The sequence below is a fragment of the Diachasmimorpha longicaudata genome, chromosome 2 (assembly GCF_034640455.1).
Source record: "Diachasmimorpha longicaudata isolate KC_UGA_2023 chromosome 2, iyDiaLong2, whole genome shotgun sequence".
NCBI classification, from domain to species: Eukaryota; Metazoa; Arthropoda; class Insecta; order Hymenoptera; family Braconidae; genus Diachasmimorpha; species Diachasmimorpha longicaudata.
Genome location: NC_087226.1, coordinates 12,258,374 through 12,286,288, shown reverse-complemented (window position 1 = coordinate 12,286,288; position 27,915 = coordinate 12,258,374). Strand labels below are relative to the sequence as shown.

Here is a 27,915-nt window from a genome sequence, read left to right as displayed (position 1 = left end):
CAGATAAATGATCATGAATTAAAAAAAATGATTTCAGGCGCCCCTGTCAGCGCATTACATTACCGGGGGTCCAAATGGTGGTGTAGCAACAGTCAAACGTGCATCTGGTACGGGTACACTAGCAACGCATGTATGAGATACGGATTTCAAGTAGAATCTCTCATGACGAGATTACTATTGCAATGACAGACTTTCTCATGATATTGCCAGTTCTCCAAAGACATATTCAACCATAAATACATCCCTATCCTCGTCATCCCGCGTCAGCGAATTTTCGAAGTCTCTGAATTTTGAATATTCCCCATTAGCAGTGGAACTTGAACGACTTCCGTATCAATGCAGCGGTGACTCAATCGAGCGAATCAACAACGTACTAGAACAGTTGCAAATTGCGAGCGATAACCATCGCCGGCTTATTGAAGAAAAATTCAATGCGCAACGTCGCCTTGTAAATGAACTAAGAAAACGAAATAGAACACCAAAAGAGAGCTTTAACATGACTCAAGTGAAATACTCAACTGCAGCTAATGATTCTCAACAAAAAAAAAAACCAAAAACAAATGTAAAACTTTCTGAACCTGATGGCCCGGAACTCGAGTCCAAGAGATTGAAACTCATGCTTGTAAATATGATGTTTGGGGATGTATCTTGTGAGTCTGTCTCCCATAATTCCGGACACAAAGTCAAAAAATCAACTCTTGTTTATGAAGGCAAGTGTCAGAATTGGAATAGGAAATTACGAAGATTTGACTACGACTCAATTTTCGTTTAACAACGATTCATCCTTTATTTGAATTGAATTGAAATGATGAGGGAAAGTTTATGAGTGGATGCCATACCATTATCATTTCTGATAAACAACCACTCGATAATGACAATCTTCGACTTATTAAACACTAGAAAATCGCATTAAGTATTAATACCTACATTCACTGCCCTTTTTTTTCAACTCAGGCAAACTAAAATCAATTCATTATACAATTTCGTTCTTCATTCGATGTTTGTTTATGAATGAATGGTATTGTTAGTGTTAATTGCACAGTTGAAAATTGCCTGAGGGACATTTAACTATTCCATTAGTTGAATATCTTTATCTTCAACTTTATCTCGATGTTGATGGAGATGGCTGGAGATAATTTCTACGTGAGAACTTTGATGTTTAAATCAATGTCAATATGCCCGAATTTGGGTTAGAAAATACTCAGTTTATTATTAAATACAGAGAGTATAACATAATAAGTTTCAATTGGCCTGAAATTGTTTAGAGAATACGGGCATTTCCTTTCGTGAAATATTTAAAATTGCAAACGAGAGTCAACGTGGCAGGGAGTTTAATAACTCTCTATTGTCGTTGTAACGTAGATAGACAAAAGTCATTTAGAATTATATGAATATTATATTACAGAATCTGTTGTCAATACGAACATAGAGCCTATAGTTTGATGGCACTAAAGATAATTTTATTAAAATGAGCCACATTCACTGCGGAGTGAAAAGGGCTGTCTGTACTATATGTATACTAAATAACGGGAGAAGATATTATGGAATGAAAAATTTATGATGTGATTTTTCTTTTTGTTTTTACAACTGAAATATTAATACTCAATGTGCAGCATAAGTGAGATTTCTTTTTTTTATTTCTTGAACTCGCCAAAATGTGGAATATTTTCTGCATTCGCCGGAATTATCAAAACAATATATTTATTAATGATAGAATAGATACAAAGCCCTCGATGAATTGACTATCACATCGATGAATTAAATTATGAGAAACACAATTTCACCACTTTTTTTAAAATCGTTGTGATATTATTATTATGCATAAAATTTGAATGGAACTCTCTGAAACGGGATTAATACGGTGGGATAATTATTCGAGTTCGATTCGATGGACATAATAATGTTGAAGTGATGAGATTGTGTGGCATTAAATTAACAGTGGGATAAATAATCACTGGCAGAGTTTAACGAAACAGGGTAGCCTATTCAATTATCGAAACAATTCGAGAGGCTGCGTTATTGAAGAAAAAACAATCCTTCGGAGGATTAAACAAAGAATCACAAGGATTGTGCAATTTTAATGATAATTATAAAAAATCATCATCCATTTCGTAGTCGTGAAAATTTGAAGAAAAAGTCTCTTTACACTATTTACGTCTGTAACATAATATGTGTAAATAACTGAAATTATTGCTCACCGTATTTTGTAAGTTTAGTTAGTATTGAGACTGAGTCACTGGTGAAAGCTATTTCTCGCAAATACAAGTGAATAATTCTCAATGAGAAATGAGAAATATTACTATCGTATCAGTGATGATGGAAGAGATTAATAAATCGTGGATTCGGGCTTACGATGTGTCTTTCGATTGGTAGATTGTCCTCTTTAGCGACAAAATTTAAGTGCAATTGTTTAAACTCTATTCATTAATAAATAAAACAGCGATTATCAGAGAATGACATTTTAGTTATCGAATAAATTTGACGTTTGGCATTTAACGAATTTCTCAAGACCTCACGTCGATTTATTCTCGGCTTATTAAACTACGTTTTCGGTCATTGAAATACAAGAAAGGAAAGATAAATTAAAAAGATGAAAATTATGTACAATGTTTATGATAACGTTAACTGTTAACTATTTAATACTTTTTGACAGTTTGATTATGTATGATCAGCATGAGAAAGTAGTTACGTAGTCACATTTATTTCGGCTACGTACCAAATAAAATCTTTGCAATACAGGTTTTAGGGATATTTTGCTTATTGGAATTTCGAGCGAAAAAAATGAGAGATTAAATAAATGTATATAGATATCATAAATGAATTGCTATTATTCATTTATTGATAATAATTTCATCTCATTCTCAAGGGACAGTGCGACCTATCATACATCATTTGTAATGTAATGTTTCTAATTAAATGAAATTGTCTAGATGAAAAAAGTATACTGAGAGAAATAAGTGGTAACGAGAAAAACAAGTAATAAACAATCAATGATGGGGATGATCAGCGGTGATGTTAAAATTAGAAAGTTTATATAAGTTTTGACTATTAGAACAAATTTTACGCCTTCTTAAAGCCGTGGGTCATCCTGTAAAACTCAATTGGTTATCTGTCAATTATTAATTAAATTATGTGAATTTCGTCGGCTTGGATTATTCGGAAATTAGTATTCATTATTGGTCGGATATGGTCGATGCAATTTGTCGCAACGATGACATTTTTAAATAGTTTTCAATTTCATTCGATTACCATTGTTTATTCAATGCTACTGTGTGTAAAATGTAATGAGTCAAATACGGTGCACAAATGCTTAAAAGAAAAACTTAATCCTTTCATTATTTGTGAAATGCAATATGAAAAATATCATTGACATTGTTATCCTGGATTAACCGTTTACCAAATGAATACATAAAATTGACGAAGTGGATTGAAAGTATGTTACTCGTTACGTTTTACCACTGCAATATTAATCAACGAGTATAACAGTGCTTATCGAAATTCAATTATCTACAAATCGATAGCGAATTAATTTGGATGACTAATGTGCACTTGTGTATAAATACGAATTTCATCATATGGGAATAACAAACCAATTTAGCATTGCCTAATCGATGGACGGCGAATTTTTTCACACGAATAAAAAAAGATAACGAACGTGATGGAATCATTTTTAGTCGCTTTCATCGCCCCTATCGACAGGAATATTTCGTCAAGTTGAATGATTTTTTTCGAGTTAAGCAGCGATACCATCGTGAAAATGATCTATAAAAACTTCGAACAGTCTATTTATATTTTGCAAATTTTATCCCTCAGAGGGAACAAACGTATTTGTATCAAATAGCGATTATCGAAGAGTGTACCGGATTTGTCTTTAATTCATCGATATTACTGAAACAGTGAAATGAAAATTACTGATAATTTAATTATCATCCGGCAGATAATGATTAGAAGAGTAAATGCAAGAACAAAAAAAAATTTGAAACAGATACATTTGTGTACTTATATCATATTGATACTGAACATAATCTATTTTAAATTCGACTGAGCGACATAGAGCATAATATAAACTGTATATTTTTCTCGGCGTTAAGCTTTCCACTCAATAACAGTCTAGAAAGATACTCCCCGTTCCCTCCGATTGAAATCACCTAATGAAAGGAGTTATTTCCTCATAATAACGCACCGTTGCAATTATCAAATTGTTGACCTGTTCTTCATTTTATGGAATAATGAAATCATTTGCACTTGATGTTTTACATTATTAGAATCAGACGTAGTCGGAAATATTGGCTGAAGGCTCAAGTACAAAGTGTCACTTATGTAACCATCTCCATCCCCTTCCCCTCCCACCTACAAAACTCATTTCAACTTGCATTGAACTGGAAGTAAATATTAATCTCCTTTTTGGTATGTCTACACGCTTGAAAATTACATCAACTATGAACTTGAATATTCCCTTTTGGAATGGGTATAAACATTTTATGCGTATGACTTGTTTCAAAACCACACTGTTCAATTAATCCCCCCCCCCTCTCCCCCATTGCCCAAATCTCCCTTCTCATACCTCTTAACATTACAAAATTTTCATATTCCCTCGATGTTGACGCTCAAAGGCTATTCACTCCCCTCCGTAACGTTCATTACACATTCAGATGAGGAGATTCATAGTTCTTTGATAAATTTCCACGTGCACCGCACGTTCCCATTGCATAATCAATCCTTTCAGCCATTCAACATATTCGCGGCTTCAAATGGAATTTCCACTCAAAGACTTCCTTCACTATTATTATTGCCAGGATTTTCAAAAAAAAATTCTACTTTTCAGGATAGAATTTATAATGCAAAAAAATTGATAGATTAAACACTATTGACACCCTTCTATAAATAAAGCAGAACATTTTTTTCCATTTTTCAAGAGTGTGAAATTCCAAACGGAGAAAATACCCTACACCAGTTCTCAATTTTTAATTTTACTCTCCATCATGAACTCCGGGGAAATTGAGCATATACATCGTGAAACAATGAAACTTTTTTTTTCAATTGTTGAACAACTAAATTATTTATTTTGAGATATTTAGCCATGGATTTTGCTAATCCTCTTTACTTTTTTAATTCCTCTTTTCCCTTGACTTCTACAGTCTACTCAATGAGAATTCCAAACTAGCGTAATGGACGATGTCAATTTACGTATAGATATGTGTAATTTAAAGAAACATAGAATTTATTGTTTTTCTATAAAGAACAGCAATCATTTTCAAAGTTAAAGTGTACAGTGTGTGGAAAAAAAATTGAATAAAATACGAAAACGAGGTGAGAAAGAGAAGGAGCACTAGAATATTAAATGGGAAAAATATGAGAGAATTTTTTAAACATTATTTATGGAAAAAGAAATTGTAACATAATAAGCTACGTAGCGGCCCTCCGATTTTTTGCCTTGTAAATACGCTGACTATGAATGAAGATATAGTGAACAAGAAAGAAATTTTTCAAATAATGAAACATTATGACGGCAGATTGTACAATGGTATCATCCATGTCTATATAATATTAAGATTTTAATGCACAAAGAATTAAAAAAATGGAAAAATGAGAGAGCCACTGCTTCGAAAAAGAGGGAAACCCATTCCATTATACTGTAATCCATGTCAATTCTTTAAATGATAAATTAATCGGCAATTGCTTGCGAGGGTAAAGACATAATAAATTTTATTCGATAAGAAACTTTATTTAAAAAAAAAAACTTCCTCTGGCAGTGGTGCTCATGTATCACTCGTACGAGATCTTCCGTTCGTCCAAAACTATCGAATGAAAAATCAATTATTAATTTTATAAACACACAAACATATCGTACTCAATATTATCAGTGTGCCAACAATTCCTTTAATTTTTCCCTTGATTTGTATATTTGACGATTGATGTTTCAGTTATCATTATCATAATCTCCATCACGAACTTAATTAATTAGTTTACTTAATGGAAGCAAATAGCTTTACTGTCTATCGATCTGTTCTGTCCAATAAAACAACAATCAATTTATTCTTTTTGTTTTGTGTTCTGTAATTGACGATCGATATAATTTTCTGATTAATATTGTTTTCGTTACCAAAGAAAAATTTATTTTACGTTATTAACTGTAATATTTTCTTTCGAGTTCACATGTGTCCGTAGTACACAACGGCAATAAAAAATAAAGAACGAACAAACATGTAAAAATGTTGATGCAAGTGCTTTAATTTTTTATTAATACTTTTATTTCCATAATTATCATTTCCAATTAGACTACTATATTGAAAGCCATTTTTGTACTGTAAGAATTTTTGTATATTTTTAATTTATCATAATCTATTTACATCAATATTTATAGTCTGTTATCCAAACAACGATGAAAACTGTATCAATTATTTTATTTCATAATAATGTCGTAACTGAGTGTTTTTGTTTTTTCTTTCATTGAGAAACCTCTGTCATAATCCATTACAATGCATCATCGAGTATTTCCATAAAAAAAAATTAAAAACTATCTTCGTAAAGTTAATTGTGTGCATTGATTGAATATTTAATTTTTCTTCCTCAATCGTGCAAAAAATGAGAGATATATATAGAAGTGAATTTGATCTTTTGTATTTTTACAAAAAGAGAGAGAGAGAGAGAGAGAAAACAAAAAAATGAATAAGTAACAAAAAAATAAAGTATTAAAATCATAACACTTTTTACGAGCCTGATGCGTTGAATAATACATAGTAAATTTATTGAAACCAGAGTCATATTTAGCTTTACTCATTGAGAATTCAAAGTGGCAATTTAATAAATCATGTGCATTAGTGAATACAAATTATCGGAATTTCAATGCAATGAAATTTACCAAATAATTACATTGACATTTTGATAGAATTAAATTTTACGAAAAGCATAATGTTTCTCAGTCGCATTATGTTTCTTCTTTATAAATACGCTTCTCATTGCCGTCATAGGAAAATTCGAAGAGAAAAAAAAACATAATTCAAAGTCACGTGTGTCACTGTACGAATTAATTAAAACAGCTCTTTATGCGAGTTAACGACTGTAACTTTTGTTATGAGGTTGTAAATGAACATTGGATCGTCTTCAGATATCACCTTTTTTTTCAATACCAAAAACGTATCATTGCAGAATTGAAATGTTTGAGCAAGATGAATGAAGCTTGTATTTCGGAATCAGATCAATGGTGCGATTATTGTAAAAACCTTTTTATAATAATATCACTTCTGGTTTCGAGATCTGTGGGATCGATGGATTTTTCCCATTGGTTCTCCGCGAAAAGACTAGTTCCTTGACATTGAAAAACAGTGAGGCGAACTCATCTCGTTTGAACATTTTATAACTGAATTTTTGAGAGAGAGAGAGAGAGCAAGAGTAATCTGTGAATGTCTGTTAATGTCCATCCTTCACAAATCGCGACTATGAATGAGTGTAAGCGTCAATTTAACATTTGCATGGAAACGAAATGAAAAACACTTGTGTTGAAAGAGAAGAGGGCGCATGCCGTTCAAAGATAATAGACCTATACCGCGTCTTAAATCTAGAGAATAAATTTTCAAATGAAGAACAAATATAAAAGACGCAAAGTGTGCCTGTTAATATAAAAAATATATATATTGAAATATATATACCTATATATATAAGTAGAAAGTAGAAGAAAGTTTTGTTTGTAAAGTGAATTCAATTATATTTGTATAAATTAAATAAATGGAACTTGGAAACGTCCCATTAACGGCGTCAGCGTAATGTGCAAAATAAGTAAATCATTAAATAACAATAATGTGTCACTAAGGAAAATAGTTATTGTGCTTGATAAGAGGTGATCAATTGCTCACGACAAAACAAAAAAAAACTGTTAAACTACTGCAGAAAACAAATGAATATATTAAAAATCATCTTTGCAGATAAATAGAAAACAATTTGATACTGTCGTTACTTGAAAGTTGGAAAAAGTCTCATGTTCGTCGTTCATATTTGGAATTTATCAAGTAGAGAAATAACGCTGACATTTTTAAATAAAATTTAATGAGATAATGAAAAGTGCGAATGAAGATGTGACAACTTTTTACACTCATATCTCCGAAGACGATCCAATTGAAAGAATAAGGGAGAAATAAACGCTCTTTGCTCACAATTACTCTAGAATAAAGAATTAAAAGTGAAGAATACAATTTTACTATTATTGCATGAGTAATGAATGATAAATCTCCATTCCTTTGAGAAGAAAAAAAAACAAAAAGAATTCTATTACTATTACTTTATGAAACTATCTGTACATAAGTATTTTGTATTCCTCTGAAAATAAAGATAAAAGACACTGCTAAAACTTTGTTTCCAGTAATTTTTCCTTGAAGAGAACAGCATATTCAACCATTACCTCTTCTTAAAAGCAAAGTTATACTTAAATTGGAAAGTAAATGAGAAAAAAAATGGGCAAGAAGGAAAAAAATCGAGAATTAATAGTCAATGCCTTTATTACATGATATTCCAATATTTTTCATACAATTTCCGAATTGTTATACTTATTAATAATTTCCACTATGATCTTAACATTAACAACGAAAAAAATCAAACTAGAAATCCAGATCGACTGGAAGCTGTTGAAGCCTCCAAACTCCAGGGCATATGCATCAAGAAGCCACAAGCCCTGACTTCCAATCCAGATGGCGAACAATATCATAAACCGCCTCACTGTCATCTTAATATACGGTAAACAAAGTGGTAGTAGAGATAAATACCAGAAGAAGTACTGAGATGTGACAACCGAATTATAAGTCACCATTACCATAGCTTGAGTGAACATGGCAAATGGTAAATCTTTTTTGCGCGAGTATCGAATGGACAGCGCAATCAATAAAATAACTGGTGGTAAAATTCTCAGCAATTTAACAAAAAATAGTTCTTTTTCTCCAATGGATAAATACTGCATATAAAAATATGCAGAAAAATTATGTCGTGCATCTTTTCTGATTAAATGATAAAAAAGGCTTTCGTATAAAAATTCATATCCATAAAGGTAATAACCAACGAAAGTACACAGACCCAATGAAAAAATGCATCCTGAAACGAGCTTAAGCTGACGGATATTCGGAAAAAAATTATTACTCGACATTGACAGATACATCGCCAAACTGAATGCAATCGGATACAATCGAAAATGCACGGAAATACCATGAATAATTCCCGAGAGAAAAGGCTGATTACTGACCAAATATTTTAACGTCACCAACACTAGAATAACAGCAACAGAGTCCGCATTGCCTCGTGTCGATATTACGATTGTTAATGGACAGTAGAGCCAGACTAATGCGCAAATACCAGATGTTTTATCGTTGCACTGTCCTCTCATCAAAATGTGCTTCATCAAAATTCCGATGATTATGTCAATTACTGAGAACAGTATTTTTCCGAAACTCGAATGGAGCAATATATTGGGAGTGAGAATTAATGCTAATAGTGGTGTATAACGATAAGTATGCCGCTCATATGGGGATTTACCATTCAATAAAAAACGTGATGCATCTGTATAAACTTTGTAATCAATGTCCGTATAAGGGACACTGAAATATTTATCGTGAAAGTCAGAGTAAGCGATTAGAATTAATCGAATGATTAATGCTAATGCACAGTGACTTTTAAAATTAAATTCCATGATTCCAGAATTAAATTCACTTACTACAAATAATGAAAACTAAGTTCAACAAATTGATAATGAGTTTGTTATTTGAGAATCGATGTTAAATTTTTTTCACAATTTTGTTTTATTCTTGGCCGCCGCTTGTACCAGGCAACTCTTGAATTTTCTAAATTCAGGCAAACAATCGTCTTTAGCCAAATTTGATTTTTCTACGATGCACTTTGCGTACACTCCGGCAGGTGCTCTACACTCTGTCAAAAGGAGTGGATACTTTCGCAATCGCTCTTTGGCTTTGTTAACGGAATTCATATCAATTTCTTATGATTAGATTAGATTCGATAATTTCTGCTAGTTTAAGCGTCATCACCATATTTTGCTTTTTTTTCCATACGTCTTAATTCAACGGCTTCCTCAAAAGTCATTGTAGGTTGAGCCGTCCACGATGTATAAATTGGACCGGCGAAGAGTATGCCCATCGCTAATGTTAACCCGATAATCTGTGTGGTCCGTGGAAATCGAACGAACCAAGATTGATCCTTCAATAAACGTCGGTCGTAGTTGGTCATTACTTCTTCGATGATTTTAACTGTAAGAATTTTTTGTGTAAGTCCAGAGTTGCTAACTCGAGTTGATTAAATTATGATCAGTGTTGGTATTTTGGCGTGATTGGATGATCGGGACCGTGACCGCCTGAGGGATTTTTTCTTGCGAGCATTATTTATAATTATTAAATTAATTGATCAATCACCCTGGACGAACAACAAAAATTTAAAGACCGACAAACTCAATTTAGAAATGATTCACGAACAACGCTCCCAACTCAGTAAGGTCTGGCATTTCCATCTTCATGGGGCCGTATGCGTTCGAGGAATACATATCGTCATTTTCTGAAACTTTGTTAATTGTTCTGTAATATGATAAAGTGCGCAGAGCACTCTCCGGGATATTTTGAGTGATTCATTGCCTCATGCAACATTCAGCGCATGTTCAACTTGAAAAGAGAAGCTGATTAAGTATTCATAGCCAAGTCTTCATGATAAAGTCAATTTAATGTGTCGAATATATGTCTCTCGCAATTCCATGGCAGTCGAATATTCGACACCAGATGCGATGAAAACTTTGTAACAACACATCCATACATTAAAACAAATTGAAATTAATTTAGTGCAACTCTGGATGAGGTAAAGACATTGCCATCTCCATAACATATACGTTAAGACAGGCTAAAATTATTTGAAATTAAGGGTCACATGTATCGACCTATTCAGTTCAGTGCATGATGGAATTCGATTATCAATTTTATTTCAGTGAGCTCGATGCAAAGCTCTTCTAACGTTGTTTCGCTCCGTTAAACCGCGCTTTTCAGGCATGGCATAAAATACTGCATGCCACACGGCGATAAAAGTATAATCGAACTCATGCGGGTATAATCCGTGTTGGAGGTGAGGTGCATTCGTCAGATAATTCTTTTATCGCCGGATAATATAAGGTACTGTAATAATACACCGTAAAGATATCGGCCGTCTTCCAAGAGATGGATATGCAGAGCCCCAAGAAATTATCATTTCCGGACTAAAGTAGTGCATCTCGACAAAAATGTCAACAATGTTTAAGCAATGTCCCAAAACCAATTTTACAAAAAATGATTAAGATCTCTACTTACATAATCCACCGTATTGTGCTCGTAGGGTTTCGATATATCAATTCCGTCACACACCACCGAATTCTCCGAATGCTTAATGCAGCATTGCCTGAGCTCCTCGATCACTTCCTCACAGCGAGCAGGCTGATACACGTTTTCTGATTAAAAAAATATAGTAGTAAAAATAACCTGGCACGTTTAACATTATCCCTCGTTCCATAACCTCAGTTTCCTGTGAGCTTTCATCTACGAACCTTTCAAGCATGTTTGCAATTTACAAGCAAACTTCTTACAAATGTCTGTTTTATTCATGCAATTTTCTTATTTTTTCCACCAAATTAATTTGAAATTACAGCGTTTATAACGCACAAATTTACCAAATCTTACGTAATAATCGTAATAATACTTGATGATACTGTAGGACCGCCGACAAAGTTTCACCGGAAATTTTAGGTTATGCACGACTCCCGCGCCGCTTCGCCAGTGAAAAAATATCGTCAATCGTTTAACATAATAAAAAACCTGTGTACATTTTTTCGATATTTTACTCCCAAGTTTGCGACCTCAATGTTGTCTTTTCCATTTGCCAACTTTCTGAAAATATTTAATTAATAATGAACTAGTGAAAATCAGACATACCATAAAATATCGTTTAACAATCTAATCATTTTATAAAGTCAACGCATACCAGCAGATTCATGACCGCCATTACTTCTTTAGATTTATCAATTCCTAAAATGTAATTTCATACACATGGTGATCTGGCGCCTAATCAGCTGATAGGTCTCCCATTACGGTAGTTTCCCAGATCCTCACCAGAGGGCGAACAAGGCAAATCGTCTCCCGACGACCTCACACCTAGGAAATACCCTTGGTCAGTAATACAATTGCCAAACAACTCAACCAACAAAATTGAATTTTCATTGAGAAAGCGAGATGAATTACCGTACGTGTGAACCTTCTGAAACTTTTCGCAATGTTTAAAATTCCTCCATGGAATATTGCAAAATCCTCAAAGAACTTTGTCGATCAGTCAGCAATTGAGTGGATTATAAATACATTATAATACTCAGTGGGTGGAAAAATCAATATGAAAAACCAGTTTAAACAGCGGAAGATAATACACTCGTCCTGGTTAAGTTAGTGCAGTGTATTTAACAATGAAATAAACAGTATGAGAATATTTATCACAATAAAAATATTTGAGACCATCAAAATGGGAACAACGACGTGTGGATGACGAGAGTGTTGAACTAGTGTTTGAATACGTGCTGCTGTTATCAACAGCTGTTACTCGTTATCAAAACATTTACAGATAATACGACACTTCAGGCTCGAAGAAAAGCAATAAAAAATTTTCCTCCTTTCATTGTCAGACGTAACTATTTGTTATGAATGAAGATGGGGTGGATACGGATTTATCAACTAATGTGGACCTTAATCGTTCTATTGGGGGTAGTGAGCCAGGGAGAGGGGACTCATATCACTGGTACTTTCAATACCAAAGAGTTTTTCAGATTTTTAATGAAATTTGGCTTTCAACAAACTGACCGCCATCGTCAGAGAGACTCTTTTGGATATATTTTCGGCAATGTTACCGCAAGAAGAGTCCCCTCGAGGATGATCACTCTGGCTGTGCTGGACAGGAACCATTTCTTGGGATATTATGGGAACAGAACTATCGAAGATAGAAATCTCGCTTGTGCCATGATGTTTAATACACTCAATGAGAGCTCTTATGACTCGGAGTGTAATCAAGATGGACAGGATTTTTTAAGGTAATTTTTCACATTTTTTTTGTTAAGTTACGACTCTAGTGGGCGTGTGAACAACTCAATTACTCACTTATTTAATGAATTCTCTCTCGTTTGATTTTATCTTTACTGCCTCTAATGTTACAATCTTAATCTAAAACCATTTGCCTATTTGATGACATCATTGGAACCGAAATCCATGGATTGAATCTTCATTCTTTCAGGCGAATACCATGCTCCAAGAATAAACTATGTCCAGACGAGGATCTTCCTTGGAACGTGATAAAAAATCATCAATTCACTTACGTGATTCAAGATCTTTTGCAACCAAGATTTTGGTACATGAGTTTTGTCTCCTGCTATCGTAACACAAAAACTTGCCAGTGGGAGTGGTTCAATGAGAGCCTGGACATTGACTATGATATTTGGCTCGTCAATGGGAATCCAAATAACAGTGGATTTAATAGTTTAACGTATCAGTTTTCGTACGATCGTCAGAACACAATTGAACTATATTTATTATTTTTCCTGTGTTATATTATACTTGTGCCACTACAACTGTACGCTGTCAGACTACAGAGACATCCAGTTACCAGGCTATTCACTGCTAGTTTATTGCTAGAGTTTATAGCCATTTGTTTAATTCTTATACACGTTTTAAAATTTGCACTCGATGGTGTGGGGTATGAACAGCTAGAAGTTGCTGGTGATATTTTTGATATATTGTCACGAGTAAGTACACATATCATTTTGTTTTGTTTACTGTTTAATTTTTATTTTCACAAAAAGTCCGTCTGCTTTCAATGGATGGGGAGACATTCGTTCTTACGATTTATCTCTCTTCGGGAACTCACGATAACAGTGTACATTCATATATTCACTTTGCGATAGTAGAGTGTCACAGCTCAATACAGAGACCTGTGAACATGCCAAGTCAACATGAACAATCCCAGGACCAGGAAAAAATAGCTTAGACTTTTAAAATGTACTCACACCGACTGCATTATTCAATAATTGAATATTCAATCAACTTACTAACTCACCTCCAATTCTCATCATCATAAACATTGGAATTAAATTTATAGGAGATTGGCATTTTTCAGTCAGAGTTGAATATTTTGTTTAAATGAATAAATGAATTTGTTAAGCATTAGTAATTTTTGCTGTTTGAAATTTCGAGAATTATTTTCAACTTTGACAATGCTCTTCTTTTTATTCCAGACAACGTTTATGTTACTCCTTCTCCTATTAGCCAAAGGCTGGGCTGTTACGAGAATCGAACTGACATGGAAACCACTCGTCTTTCTCATATGGTTCTGCTATGGTGTTGTGCATATTTTGCTCTACGTATGGAATATGGTGAGCTAATGAATATTTTTATGTGAAAATTATCGGTGCGTATTAATGACGGCGATGAAAATTATTGTAATTATTCAGACAGAGGTGGATATTGTCGAGGACATTGACGAGTATCAAACTTGGCCCGGGTGGTTTATTCTCCTATTCCGCAGTGTCATCATGATTTGGTTTTTGTTCGAACTACGTAACACAATGACCTACGAACACAATACCCAGAAATTAAATTTTCTACTTCACTTTGGGGCATCTGCACTGGTGTGGTTCATATACTTACCAATTATTGCACTTATTGCATTGCAAATTAGTGCCCTGTGGAGGTTTAAACTTCTGCTTGGTAAGTTAATTTTTTTGAAAATAGTCTAATTGCTTTGAATAATTTAATCAATTAAATGAATTTAAATTAATTCCTTTTAGGGATTACATACTCTGCTGATTGCTATGCTTATTGCGTAATGGCCCATTTACTCTGGCCAACACGAAGTGAACAGTATTTTTTACTAGCACAAGGTGCTGACAATGGTGATGAACTCGATGAGTTCAATGAAGCACCACACGTATTGAACAATTATGTGGAACCAGAACTCAATAAGATAATAGCTTAATGGGAAGTAATCAATGTATAATTCAAAGAGAGTGGAGACATCAATTTCCCTATTCTTAGCTAACAATCGGGCAGGGAGGAATAAAATTCAGATCAGATTTTGAAGAATAAATTTTACATCTTGATAGAAACATTGAAATAAGTAGTTAATTTGTAATATCCCTGCAAGAGGGCCTCAATCTTTTTGTCATTCAACTTCATTTGATTCTCAAATGCTTGTCAAACAGAAAGAATTTCTCTGCTTCGGCATCGTAAGTTGGTTCGTGTGTAAATTGAACAAATTATTTTTCTAATTAATTCTAGCTTTCAAAAGTTATTCGGATATCCAAACACTGGTTTTTTCCTATCTACTAAACTACTAACTGAAGTGTTCCTCTTGTTTGGTAGTTAAGTACTGGAAGTTTCATTTGCGTCCTATTAATTATCCAAATTTTGCTGATATGTATTTTAATAATAAAATTAAATCGTTAGAAGACGTTTTGAAAATCGGGAAATAAATAGAAAATTCTTTTTTGAATAGAAATTGATGAAATGATTTGTAAAAATGTTTATGAGCATTATCTATATAGGTCACATGGATCAAACTGTAAGAGATAGTTGGATATCCTTATAATTTTAGCCATCATCCGTATATCGTCGAAAATGAGTATTTTCACTTTGATAAGATTGAACAAATTTGGAATGTTAACGAACTAAGAGAAATGAGTGTGATGTATCTTTGCCAAAACTTTTTAACTTAAAAGAAAGAATGCTAATGAATACTCGAAAGAGTTCGTACGAACTGAGACTGAAGTACCTCTGAATATTCATCAATCCGTATAAATCAGTTCTCTCCCTTTTACACGGTTATTTCGTTAACAAAACACTTTTCGAAAACTTCACAGATTACATCATGTAAGATGAATGCGAATTGCCTTATGCTTGTTATATGTTGAACGTGTAAAGTTTCACATTTTCTCCGTTCGTAACCGCGAAGAATTTCAAATTTTTCATCGATTATTTTTTAGCAACAAACTCATTTATACGTGATATATATTTTAGGATAGAATAGTTAATTGTTAGTGGAATGATAAAGGTACAGGCTTCCGTGCCATTTTACTGATATATTTCTCAATAATTTGATTTCGATGCAAGCATCTGATATTTTTTTGTACAACTTTTCATTTTACATAAACAAGTTTAGGTTGCATGGGAAGTTACGACTGTAGTGAAATGGTAACAGATAGTAAGCGCATTTGGCACAGTATAAGTAACCGGCGATTTTTTTCTAAAGGCAGGGAAATAACAAAATTTACGTTAAAACCTTTGTGGCAGCCCACACTTTGCCCTACAAAAAAAAATTTCTAATTTCGCCATCTTCTTTCACTTACAAGTCATTAATCGGAAACTGAGACTCGGCAAAATGCACTTGCCTCGTTTTATCACTTCACTACGATTTTCTTTTGCGTCAGTGATTCACTGTCATTCATTCCTTAGAATCTCTGAGCATTCCAACCGATTTGAAGATGTACTCAGAACCACTGGCAGCCCTTACCAATATTCTTGCTCAAACTGAACATTTAAGAATGTAGATTGTAATTGTACAAAAATGTTCACTTGTTTTAGGCACTTTTATATTCCATCCCTCACAATAATCCCTCGGGATCAAGTATGGGTGTTCTTTTTTACATAATTACTTCAGTATTGAAACGATGATGACCACGAAATGAGTGATACAAACCGATTTCCAGATGATGTTAAATATTTTAGAAAAGAAAGACTTCAAGAAAATTCATGACAGATTTTTTTTGTTTAGAATTTCACGAAAAATGAGAGTCTTTTAACGTTTTTCCCTTTCTGAGACATTTGTAAAATAGTCGATTGAAATGTGACACCTTGTATGGATAAGCGAGTGAATCACAATTATAATTCCAACATTTAAGTGCATTTAAATATTGTAACAAATATAAACAGAACAATCGAAGTGACATACAATGACAAGTAATCTAAGTGATAAAAAATGATGCAAATTGTACACATAGATGTTTCTTTATATAGTTTTCTAAATAGTGTATGTGATATTCGTTATGCATAATTATAAATTTTAATATTGGCTATTCCATCCGATGAAGAATTCACGACTCATTTATCAGACATGTAGCTGTTTGACTCGAGCTGAATCAATTTATTTTAGCTGACGAAAATACCGAGACCGAAATTATAATGAAGTTGGGAGTCTGTGTGAAAGAACGCGCAAGAAAATCAGGTATTTTCCAGCTCATTTCAATATTACACTGCAGTAGAGGAGAGATTGTTTTTTAATTTTTATGTAAATAAATATTAAATTTTCTTTGAAATCTAATTAAAAGGTAATTTCTGTATTGTAATAATTCTCCTCTTCACATAATGGAACTTTAGTTTCACAACATTTCAGAATTCTCTGCAAGAGAATACATTTTTTTTCGTACACATAGACCGCATCAAAACACCTTCTAAAGTCTCATTCTCTGTCTTCTGGGCCATTCTAAATAATAAAGCAATCGTATTAACCAAACAAACAATATATTCACCAACAATTTCTTTTCATACATGTCAAAGTAATTTCAGATGTGAAGTGAGCTCGTCCACGACACTATTAGGTCCAGGACCAATACCCAGAACTGAAATAGTCCCAGGCTGCAGTTGAGTTTTGCCAGCATCCCTGATAACAACGGCAGTAAGTCCCCGAGCCTTGACTTCATCAGCCAAATCCTTAAGTTTCTCTTCGCTAGTAATCCTCAGGACAATTTTCGGTTGTCCCATAAAGAACCAGGTGTCGAGAATTTTTTTATCAATCTTTCCACTTCCGAATCGTTGCACACACTCTACAGCAGCGTGAGCACACTGGGATGCTATCTTTCCGCGACTCATTGCAATATCACTTCTCACCACTAATACCATCTTAAAATACTCGTCGGGAAAGCCCCTGGTAATGAGGTACTTTAATCTTCGTAAAATGTAACTCATTGTGACTCGTTATTTACATGGAATTCATTTGTATTCGTTAGCTTGTTTCTTCTGGTATTCTCCCATGCATACTTTGAATTTCTGAACTTGGTCTTGACACTTACGCCAGTCTTGGGTCTCTGCTATGCATTCCTGCAAAATAAATGTTCTCGTGGTTGGTTGTCTTCTGGGGTGAACTAGTTTTAAACTTATGAGAAAAATATTCCAGAGAAAATGAGCTTAAAACAGGATCAGGGAGATTCTGCAGTTGGGAGGGAGGAGAATGAAGGAGCAGAATTGTTCACATCTCTAGGGTATGGAGTATATTGGGGTAATTCAGGAATAAACATGAAGCTTTTTTTTCATACGTTTATCCTTAAGCCTTTGAACCCAGGCTCTTTTACAAGCCGGGGCTCCCTTTAGATATTTCGCATCTGATGAAGACAGCCTAATTTTTACAATTATATTTGTTGTAGAACTCAATTGACTCCGAAAAAGGTTATAACGAAAGATACTGTGAGAATACATCTGTATAAAAAAAGGGTGACTTTACACACTAGTAACGCAATGTACTATATTACCCAACAAGAAAATCTGATTTTTATTCAACATTTCACCGTTTAAAATGAATTTTGGATTTTGATTAGCCTGAACTATTACACAAGCATTAGTTCATTACCTGAACCTGATAATGAAGCTCAATACATCCAGTCTTCTTCAACATCCGTTCAACAGGATCCTCAATGTCATCATCCCCTTGTGTCACCTCCTCTGGATTAGTCATATTAATCTACTGTCATATTAGATCCCGAAAAAATATTTTTTTATCCAGATTCCCGGTTTATCATTCCACTGGAAATGTGCACACTAGCCACGTGATAAATAGAGACCCCCCTCATGAATACCAACCAAGAGTATTAACAAGACAGTTTCGCCAACGCAAACAAAAATTTGAATCTTCCAAATTGAGTCCTTCATTGCTACTCATTATCCTGCACAATCAGAACTCCCTGAAGCAATTGGAAGACAGTTACTCCTACAGCAGGACAAATATCTGTCAATATGCAAATACATAAAATCTGAAAAAAAATTTCTATGTTAGTCAAGAAAAGCGATAGCTCTCAGGCTCCTGCATTTTTCATTCCGTCAGTGCCAGCCGGTGTTGGATCCCCCAACCGCCAACCATTGTCTCTCAAAATATTGACGAATCATAACACAACTTCATAGTTATTCCGCCATCGTTAAATTGTTATCACCTTAGTTTTGCCCGAATCGCTGTTGCTCGTTCTCTCCTCGATATAAATATTTCAATATTAAATGAAGCTTTCACGTGGACACTGCAGTTAATCGTGTGTCCCACCTACAGATCCAAATAACACATGGCTGAAGCGCTGTGCGCAATATCGGCGACGCGGGCAACGGAGGAGGCAGTTAGTGATAGTGTCTCGTCTCGGCCACATGTTTGTGAAATAACCGGGCTTTGTCGGCGTGTCACCAATTTATAAATAACTCTAGGTACCCACGGCATTTGTTACATCTTCTTTTGACGTTCCGAAGTAGGTAGAAATATTTTTTACTATTTTTCCAATGGTATTCACCCCTTTAGTATCGACCACGACGGGCGACCCAATGCATGCGCACGCATTGGATTGTGTTTATGGGGATTCAAGGAATAGAATTGGCGCATTCCCATGCTTGCAGTAATTATGTGGTGATATGCCCCCCGTCAGATTGATTGCGCTATTGTAAACATCTGGAATTGACCAGTAAGCATCATGTTATTGACTGGTGACATTTATTCACCGAAGACATTAATAGTCAAAATATTAATGATCGGTTTGCGTCATTGATTGACGGTTGACATCGATTTTGTAGAGCGATAATGTTTGATTGAAGTGTCTTTCGGTTAGAATTAGTTTTGTAAATTTCAATTTTAGCAAATGCTAATTTTTATCATCATGTTGACCTCAAAAGAGCAATTCGATTAAATGCTCTGGAATTCTCCTGATTTTTGTATAACAAATGACATAAAAAAATCGCGTGAATAAATTGTATTTCTAATTTCTTTTACACAGATATCTGAAGTAAACAATTTAAAAAAGGCAACATTATATCAGAGAACTGTTTCGCACAATCTGACGCTAGATGGACTCGGGCTCTTCATCGAGTGTTTTTGCACACCAAAGGCTTTAAACGATCATTCAACAATTTTTTGGCTCATTAATATAGCACCGAAACAATTGCGAACCATCCGAAAAAATAATCGATATAGTAACGGATGATGGGAAATTATTATTCCTTTTTTTATGATAGTATTTTGGTTCTTATGAGCCAAGAAAGTGATGTAGACAATTCTCGTAAGTGCTCTCAGCCCAACCAGTTTCGTATATAAGATTCGGGTGGATATGGTTACTCCAAGTAGTCCGATGTTTCCCGGGATAAACTAACGCATCATGCGGCCTACTACCAGACCACATCATGTCCAGTACTCATCAGTACAATAAAAACCGTCATCGATTCGATAATTTACTTAATTAAAACAATGACCGTGGGAGCGACTTTGACTACTCTTTTGACTTTTTTGTTTCAAACACCAATTCATACGAATTTATTAGTTTCACCGTATGTTTCAGTATTTTTTAGTTTGTTGTAGACCTCGGTCTAGATCCAACGATCTTCAATCAAAAAATTGGACAATTGATAACCAAAAAATATCTTCACTAATTTCACAAATACTAATTTCATAATGCATTTTTTTATCACGAGGAGTATTAATGGAGTCTTTTAGCGTAATATAGGTGGGACGCAAACGCGATTATAATTAGCAGTTAATTAGATCCTCTAATTGCATTCGCTGGGGCGCTCTTTGATTATTCCATCAAGTATAACTCCCATGCAATTCTTCCATTGCAGCCTTATTTTGTCCAATAACGTTACAATATTTATAAAATTGACAGTCTGTCTTAAAAAACTATGACATTGATTTTAATAATCTTTACCTATTATCTTAACAAAAATTGAAAAAATTAACAAATTACGGGTCGCCACTTGCAAGCTCTCATATAAAAGTAGAAAAGCGACGAACAAACTCATAAAACAATGAATATTTATGAAGTTCACCCAAGATTGCAAATGACGTAACATTGGCCTCAGCCACGAGAACAAGGTACAGTTTCAGAGCGGCCCGAGCCAACAAACCACCTCATTTTAACCAACAGTATCACAGCGGGTTACCTACATGAGAACAGGATCATTACCCTCTAAATTTGAATAATGCTAACCAGTTTATCCACCCATACGCGTATAAGAAATGCGTGAATTACTCCTCCCATGTGGCCACCTGTATTATCAGTATTTACCGACTTTTTTTTCGGCAGTCGCGAGTCACCAAGTGCCGTTGGGTGTTCAGTGCATCTTCCTGAGTTCTAATCAAATAACCTGAACAATATTGAAGTGTAATAAGGATTATTGGAGATGGAATCTACGGAGATGGATGACACCTTCGGCGTCAACAAACGAATCCAGCGGTCACCTATGGACGATCACGATGTTCAGGACATGAAGAGGAAAACAAGTATCTTCAAGTATTATTCCTTCAAGTCCACAGGTACTAAAGCCATCACTTGATAAATTTGATAATAACAGATAATTAATTGTCAGAAAGATTTCAAAGGTTTCTTTCATCATTCTAATTTTAATCGCTCCAATTAAACTCACGGTATTTTTTTCGCGCGTTGAATATTGGAATTCAAGAATGGGTCGTTGACGAAAAGCTCAAAGTCCAATTACGATAAAAAAAGGCGTTTCCTTCATTCATTTTACTTTCAACTTTCACTGTTCGTTAGGATTTTGCTGCGTGCGTCTATGGTATGTAAATAAATTTAATAGTAGAATTTAGGAAATTTACTTGACTGTGAAACTTTCATTGTGCCACAGTTTGAATGTTCTTTTCGCCGATGTCTACGCTAATAATAAGTTACCTTTATCCAGCCCTTGGGAATAATCGGGGGACTGTCATCTATATATAGGGTATCCATAGCACGTGGAGCACTTGTAGTGACGTACCTGTCACTGAGAATTTTTAAATGCCACAAACCTTGTATCCTTCCGGAAAAAATTGTTGCATTTATTTTTATGACTTGTCCTGATATCCCGTTGCAAACTGTTGCTCAATTTCTCTCGAATAATGCTTTTGGAAATCTCATTAAACTTGTCTTTAGATTTGCGTTTACTATGAGAAGAAAATTCTAGGAATTCCCCTCGTAGAAACATATCTATCTTTGGAATAAATCTTCGGAGTAATTTTTAGGAGATTAGTCTAGAGCTTTTTGAAAGATATACTGAAGACCTATTCCTCTACACGAGATATATTTGAAACTATTGTCACAGGATGAATAGAGACTGGGAGAATGGAATCATCGGAATGCTCCAGATCCCAACTGGTTCCATTATCATTCAATATTTGTCAGGAATAGATTGCAAATAATTCACAAGTTTATGCATCAACATTTTCCTATGTACTAAACAATCAGAACTGCGTTTTGCGATAAGAATTGACGAGTGAATGAGGGGAAAGGGGAAGTGACATTTCGAGCCTCCTCGTCGTAGCCAATCAAGACGAGCTGCGGTTAATGACGTCACGTCTGAATACCCACGTACTATCATGTATGGTGGATTAAAAAAAGCACGAGCAGTCCGTCTCAGGAACACGTTGTTCACACGCCGGTCGTGCAAAATTAACATTCCTCATCGGCTACTTGTTTGTAACCAACGACTTTAGTCGCCTAGCTTTCCAATCAAAAAACAAGAGTAACTGTCTTTCAATTTTAATGAATTTGAGAAGTGATTCGTTAATTTCATTCATAATAAGTGGAAAATGGGAAGACGTACGAATTTTTGTCTATCTGGTGGGAGCGTTGCGGAAGCTGGAGACAAAATTCAAGGCATATGAATCGTTTTTTATTATATTGTTGAATTTGTAAAACGTTATGAAAAATATTTATCTTATTTGCTTTTAACTTTATAATGTGATTATTGTGCTGTACACAATACGACGCTGGATAATTATATAAGAGAGGGTCGAAGAAGCTTCTGTGACGACTATTTATCAGATTTTTTACATCCGGTGATTGCACATTCACCGAGGGTCAAACTCTATCTTATATTTATCAAAGAAATTCTGTGATCTGTCTAAGTACACACAATCCTGGAAAAAGACAAAAAGACAACTGTTTTCTTCCCTGTTGCAGACACGTTGCCTGGCGCCCTAAAAAGAGGGGGACCACTAATTGGAGTTCTCGATGTCGGCACTAGGACCATCCGCTTTGTGGTAAGAATTTCTTAAAATTATTAATCACGAATGAATAACTGGTGAACCAGAGAGCCCGTTCATTTTTCCTGTTTTCAATCTTTTCCATTTACAAATTACATAAGCGGAAGAAGATATTCATAACACAGAGAAAAAAGCGTCAAGTGGAAATCCTTGGATTTCAAAACTTTGATCTATTCAAATTTGACTAAGAAAGAAACTTCTTTTTAGCACTTCATCTATGTTGAGAATTTCTTTCTTAAAAAGCAGGAGAAAAACTTGCAACTCAGATAACCGCTGGTACTTTGAGACATATGTTGATTTAGTTCTAGCAAATCTTAATCGCAAATATCGAATCAAGTTACAATCGACTCAGGGATTAGGTTCGTGAAATAAAATTTAATTTTTTTCTCTTTGTGAATACTCTATTTAGGTGTTCAATGCAAAACGTATTGCTGAGGTTGCGCATCACTCTATTGATATTGAGTTGCTAAATCCACAAGAGGGGTGGGCTGAGCAGGATCCCAAGGAGATCCTGTTTGCTGTCAAAGCTTGTATTAAGGATGTAATCAAACAGTTGGAAAGACTTGGCCTCAGTGTCAGTGAGATCGTTTCTATTGGTATCACTAATGCGAGAGAGACGACGATAGCCTGGGATTCCATTACTGGCGAGGCTCTTCATAATACGATCGGTGAGATGAATATCCTAAGAATTGAAACAACACCATCTTATGATATTTCCTCAGTAATCTTCCATTGAAAAAAAATGAACGAACACTCGAGCCGTTCTTTCCTTATAAACTACGATTATGAAAAAAAACGGATTGCGTTGGGTATTCTGGTTCGTAAAATTTTTAGAGGAATTAACATGTTTCTTATGATTTCAGTTTGGTCTGATATTCGTGCAGATTCTATGGTAGATCAGATAATTGCTAAGTTTCCCGATCAGAGTAAAAATCATTTAAAACCGTTGTGTGGTCTGCCAGTCAGTCCATATTTCTCAGCATTGAAGATAAGATGGCTGAAACACAATGTGCCAGCTGTAAAAAAAGCGATGCGGGACAAAAGATGCAAAGTGGGGACTATGGATACTTGGATTATATGGGTAAGTAACTGCAATGAAAAGAGTTGTAAAAATTTTATGCCGCATTCGTGATGCGCAATCATTCCCATTGCTCGCAGTAAGAATATCTAAAATTCCCACAACAAGTTATGGTTCAACATTTTGTGTAAGAATGTAGATGAACGTAAAACTGGTAGAGTTGTTAATAGGAATCCTGTAGAACTTCGATGGTATTTTTCAATTGCAGAATTCAAGAGAGATAAAATATTTTTCTCAATAAAGTCATATATTGATTCGAAACTTTTCCTGTGTTACCCAGAACTTGACTGGCGGAAAAGATAATGGTCTTTACATAACAGACGTGACGAACGCTTCACGAACAATGTTGATGAACATCGAGACGCTTGCATGGGATCCAACACTATGTAGATACTTTGATATTTCCATGAAACTATTGCCGGAAATTCGAAGTAGTTCGGAAGTATACGGACGAATAACAGTGGGTCCTCTCGAAGGTATTCCAATCTCCGGAGTAAGTAATGGAATGTTTAATCAAGAAGAAAAACACAAATAAAAAGGAATAAAAACATTTCACCCGGTCTTTAGATTCTAGGTAATCAGCAAGCGGCTCTAGTCGGTCAGAACTGCCTCAAGAAAGGTCAAGCAAAGAACACTTACAGAAATGGATGCTTCCTCTTATTAAACACTGGAACAACAGTAAATATCTTCTATCTTGAAAAGAGTATCTAAAACTAATTAAAGCAGAAGAAAAATTTCAATAACAATTGTCAGAAATATTCAATGACTTTTGTTATTCGACTGAAAATTCAAAGATCTTTCATTTGAAAATTTGGCACCATTTAAAATAAATTTATCTTAAAATTCATTGCACTTTTTCATGGAATTTTCTTCCCAGCGTGTTCATTCCTCTCACGGTTTGATAACAACAGTGGCATACAAAATGGGGCCTAACAGTCCTGCAGTGTATGCCTTGGAAGGCTCCGTGGCTGTTGCTGGAGCGGCCATAAAGTGGTTACGTGATAATCTCAAGCTCATCAAAGACGTCAATGAGAGTGAGGACTTAGCACAGAGCGTTTTCAGTACTGGCGATGTTTACTTTGTCCCAGCTTTTAACGGCTTGTATGCACCGTATTGGAGAAAAGATGCTAGAGGGTATGTATACTCCAACTCACATTCTGTAATTGTTTAATAGACTGTCTCACCTCAACAGTATTAATCGTCATATGTGGACACATTGTATTACACTTATCGAAGTATTATCTCGAGGAAGATAGATTTTTTTCAAAAATATTACGATAAAACTGCTGCAAAAAAATTTCTGAGCTGCAGATGATATCTCTCGAGAGTTAGCCTGGCATCACAGCCAGTAACGATTGTTATTGGGAGAAATTAAATTTTTTCATTCGATGAGATTATTTGTTTCCATATATTTTTAATTTCCTACTTTCACCGATCTTTCTGCTTCGTTGTTGTCAAATTAATGACAAATCACAGTGATGGGCTTTCTGAATAATGCATGAGTGATGTACATTTTCAACTATTTCCTCTTGTAATTTTTAACTATGGTGATTTGTAGAATTATTTGCGGTCTGACAGCATTTACGACTAAGCAGCACATAATCCGAGCCTCGTTAGAAGCTGTCTGTTTCCAAACAAGAGATATTTTGGAAGCAATGAATAAAGACTGTGGCTTTCCGTTAACAAAACTTCATGCCGATGGAAAAATGTCAACAAATAATTTACTCATGCAGCTCCAAGCTGATTTATGCGGTATACCTGTGTGTAAGTATTTATTTTATTTTCCTTGTCAAAGTAATCACGAATGGAATCATAAAATTGTTTAGGAGGAGGGTACCTACAGCGGTGTAAAAAATCTACTTATTACTCAGATATAATCAAGTTTTTCAATCGACGGCCGTTGGACACTTTGATTAACCATTAGACATGCCTAGAAAATAATTGTGAATTTTATTTCTATTTGTAGTTCGATCAAAAATGCCAGATATAACTGCGCTAGGAGCTGCTGTAGCCGCCGGGCAAGCAGAAGGTATTGAAGTGTGGGATCTAGAAGGGGAAGAAGTGGAAACTGTACCTTCGGACACATTTTTACCAACGACTACGCCTGAAGGTATTTTGAAATGAAGAATTAATCAACATTGAATGGAATGTAGTTATGTTTTTCATAACTAATCATTTGAACAACTTTATCTATTCTTCAGAGCGAGACTCACGATACAAAAAATGGAAAATGGCTGTGCAGAGAAGTTTAGGATGGGCGGCTGTGAAAATGTCCGATCAAATGACAGGTAAGAATATTATCAGGAATGATAACGCAATAAATTTGGAGAGCATTTGCCTTTTGCTATCAAATTATACTAATCTCCGGATTATGGTTAAAAACATAACTCCAATCATAAATTATACTATATAAATTGCCTACACAATACTATAGTCCGGTGTCAATCTTTCCCTATCAGCTTGCAACTTCTCATATTTCATTCTGAAGTCGCCCTCTAATCGCAAACTTTTTCGTTGCGTGTTGCAGATGAGAGATACAGAATATTGGCATCTATTCCAGCCAGTTGGTTCATCATGTCGACTTTCATTCTCCTACGATTAAGTTACTACTTCGAAAACCGGTGACAATATTCACTGCAATTGTCCCACAGCTAAATTGTTGAGCAGAATCTAGGTGAATTCAATGAGGATTAAAGATTTTTACTAGATAGACGACATTTAACACGCCCGTTCTTTTACGAGCCAGTGATCTTTTTCATTTATTTTAGTCTCTTAATAAATTTTTGACGAATTCAATTTATCATTTTTTTTACAGAGACAAAGTGCGCTTTTTTTGCTTACAATTTCGGTACTTAAGTATTTATTCGACTCTTGGACATTGTGTATTCAGTTCCTTGTCTTTTTGTAAATTAAACTTCTCGTCTTTTTATCATTGTTATATTTTCGTCTATTGCATGAACTTGGCCTATGCTCAATTCTAAGATTACCGTATTTTTAGTTACATATTCATGTCTGAGATAATTATAGTATTCAAGTGAATTTTTACGCGGATTTTATACACCTCGCGCTTTCCATTATAGTTTTGAATTTCTCTCTCCCGGTTAATTGGTACAAAAAGAATGGGAATGTGGTACACTTGTTGAAATATTTATTATAGTGAATTAACGTACAGATTTACAACGAAGCTTTCATTGAATTTATGCATTCTTCTCTCCTCCGAATTTTACTATTGAAGCCTTGCTAAATTTGTCGAAATTAATTAGATCATCGTACAAAGTGTATTTTCCAGACGAGTAATCAATAAAACTGATGAGTTAATGACAGAGCGGATAGAATAATTTTTTATCAATACTATTAAACGACAGATCCTGGGTTTGACAATATTGTAATGAAGGGGGATTCTTAATCATCAATCCCATAATATTTGGAAGTCCCAAATTCATGTTTAGAATGCCCTCTACACCCCGATGGAAATCAATACCTTAAAATAATTATTACACTTGTCTTATGTAATTCAACTCAAGATTAAC

The 27,915-nt window shown here is 34.6% G+C and overlaps 7 protein-coding genes and 1 long non-coding RNA gene across 14 annotated transcripts in view; 3 read left to right on the top strand and 5 right to left on the bottom strand.

The window, feature by feature from the left end:
* LOC135172743 (irregular chiasm C-roughest protein-like) overlaps nucleotides 1-6,649 on the top strand; it is a 61,005-nt gene extending 54,356 nt beyond the window's left edge. For all 4 annotated transcript variants that reach the window (XM_064139064.1, XM_064139063.1, XM_064139061.1 and 1 more), the window contains exon 13: nucleotides 38-6,649. In XM_064139064.1, coding sequence (XP_063995134.1) covers nucleotides 38-136 — 99 coding nt within the window. In that variant the 3' untranslated portion in view covers nucleotides 137-6,649. The remainder of the gene's footprint in view (nucleotides 1-37) is intronic.
* A 1,825-nt stretch (nucleotides 6,650-8,474) lies between these two features.
* LOC135172767 (GPI mannosyltransferase 1) lies at nucleotides 8,475-9,670 on the bottom strand. The gene has a single exon (XM_064139121.1). The coding sequence runs from the start codon at nucleotides 9,668-9,670 to the stop codon at nucleotides 8,516-8,518; it is 1,155 nt and encodes a 384-aa protein (XP_063995191.1). The 3' UTR covers nucleotides 8,475-8,515.
* A 96-nt stretch (nucleotides 9,671-9,766) lies between these two features.
* LOC135172791 (uncharacterized protein) lies at nucleotides 9,767-10,225 on the bottom strand. Its single transcript, XM_064139156.1, has one exon. The coding sequence runs from the start codon at nucleotides 9,962-9,964 to the stop codon at nucleotides 9,767-9,769; it is 198 nt and encodes a 65-aa protein (XP_063995226.1). The 5' UTR covers nucleotides 9,965-10,225.
* Nucleotides 10,226-11,318: 1,093 nt separating this feature from the next.
* LOC135172793 (uncharacterized) lies at nucleotides 11,319-12,382 on the bottom strand. Its single transcript, XR_010301169.1, has 4 exons — nucleotides 12,243-12,382; nucleotides 11,986-12,155; nucleotides 11,828-11,891; nucleotides 11,319-11,455 (listed from the first exon to the last, which is right to left on the bottom strand). It is a non-coding gene; the product is annotated as an uncharacterized LOC135172793 (long non-coding RNA).
* A 310-nt stretch (nucleotides 12,383-12,692) lies between these two features.
* Nucleotides 12,693-17,358, top strand: LOC135172762 (transmembrane protein 145). Its single transcript, XM_064139106.1, has 5 exons — nucleotides 12,693-13,075; nucleotides 13,276-13,783; nucleotides 14,273-14,410; nucleotides 14,489-14,744; nucleotides 14,825-17,358. Exons 1-5 carry the CDS (start codon nucleotides 12,693-12,695, stop codon nucleotides 15,010-15,012), a joined length of 1,473 nt encoding a protein of 490 aa, XP_063995176.1. The 3' UTR covers nucleotides 15,013-17,358.
* Nucleotides 17,359-17,535: 177 nt separating this feature from the next.
* LOC135172787 (peptidyl-tRNA hydrolase 2, mitochondrial) lies at nucleotides 17,536-17,996 on the bottom strand. The gene has a single exon (XM_064139152.1). The coding sequence runs from the start codon at nucleotides 17,994-17,996 to the stop codon at nucleotides 17,583-17,585; it is 414 nt and encodes a 137-aa protein (XP_063995222.1). The 3' UTR covers nucleotides 17,536-17,582.
* Nucleotides 17,997-18,020: 24 nt separating this feature from the next.
* LOC135172790 (uncharacterized protein) lies at nucleotides 18,021-18,759 on the bottom strand. The gene is made up of 2 exons (XM_064139155.1): nucleotides 18,655-18,759; nucleotides 18,021-18,128 (listed from the first exon to the last, which is right to left on the bottom strand). The coding sequence occupies exons 1-2, from the start codon at nucleotides 18,757-18,759 to the stop codon at nucleotides 18,021-18,023; spliced, it is 213 nt and encodes a 70-aa protein (XP_063995225.1).
* A 591-nt stretch (nucleotides 18,760-19,350) lies between these two features.
* On the top strand, nucleotides 19,351-27,708 carry LOC135172754 (glycerol kinase 3-like). 4 transcript variants are annotated; one of them, XM_064139087.1, is made up of 12 exons: nucleotides 19,351-19,490; nucleotides 21,353-21,582; nucleotides 23,225-23,304; nucleotides 23,717-23,975; nucleotides 24,171-24,388; nucleotides 24,666-24,878; nucleotides 24,953-25,063; nucleotides 25,263-25,519; nucleotides 25,944-26,149; nucleotides 26,352-26,495; nucleotides 26,587-26,673; nucleotides 26,913-27,708. In XM_064139087.1, exons 2-12 carry the CDS (start codon nucleotides 21,450-21,452, stop codon nucleotides 27,008-27,010), a joined length of 1,806 nt encoding a protein of 601 aa, XP_063995157.1. In that variant the 5' UTR covers nucleotides 19,351-19,490; nucleotides 21,353-21,449; the 3' UTR covers nucleotides 27,011-27,708. The 4 variants fall into 4 exon arrangements, with proteins under 4 accessions (XP_063995157.1, XP_063995156.1, XP_063995158.1 ...); XM_064139086.1 differs by having other exon boundaries at nucleotides 19,393-19,531; XM_064139088.1 differs by lacking the exon at nucleotides 19,351-19,490 and having other exon boundaries at nucleotides 21,304-21,582.
* Nucleotides 27,709-27,915: the final 207 nt, after the last annotated feature.

Excerpts from the sequence above, each read along its gene's own strand:
- LOC135172767 (XM_064139121.1), bottom strand. The coding sequence starts at position 9,670 with ATGGAATTTAATTTTAAAAGTCACTGTGCATTAGCATTAATCATTCGA.
- LOC135172791 (XM_064139156.1), bottom strand. The coding sequence starts at position 9,964 with ATGAATTCCGTTAACAAAGCCAAAGAGCGATTGCGAAAGTATCCACTC.
- LOC135172762 (XM_064139106.1), top strand. The coding sequence starts at position 12,693 with ATGAAGATGGGGTGGATACGGATTTATCAACTAATGTGGACCTTAATC. Across the intron at positions 14,411-14,488 it reads TGCTCTACGTATGGAATATG|ACAGAGGTGGATATTGTCGA; the intron begins GTGAGCTAATGA and ends GTAATTATTCAG. Across the intron at positions 14,745-14,824 it reads GAGGTTTAAACTTCTGCTTG|GGATTACATACTCTGCTGAT; the intron begins GTAAGTTAATTT and ends AATTCCTTTTAG.
- LOC135172787 (XM_064139152.1), bottom strand. The coding sequence starts at position 17,996 with ATGAGTTACATTTTACGAAGATTAAAGTACCTCATTACCAGGGGCTTT.
- LOC135172790 (XM_064139155.1), bottom strand. The coding sequence starts at position 18,759 with ATGACTAATCCAGAGGAGGTGACACAAGGGGATGATGACATTGAGGAT. Across the intron at positions 18,129-18,654 it reads AGCTTCATTATCAGGTTCAG|GAATGCATAGCAGAGACCCA; the intron begins GTAATGAACTAA and ends TTTATTTTGCAG.
- LOC135172754 (XM_064139087.1), top strand. The coding sequence starts at position 21,450 with ATGGAATCTACGGAGATGGATGACACCTTCGGCGTCAACAAACGAATC. Across the intron at positions 25,520-25,943 it reads TGGAGAAAAGATGCTAGAGG|AATTATTTGCGGTCTGACAG; the intron begins GTATGTATACTC and ends GGTGATTTGTAG. Across the intron at positions 26,496-26,586 it reads ACCAACGACTACGCCTGAAG|AGCGAGACTCACGATACAAA; the intron begins GTATTTTGAAAT and ends TCTATTCTTCAG.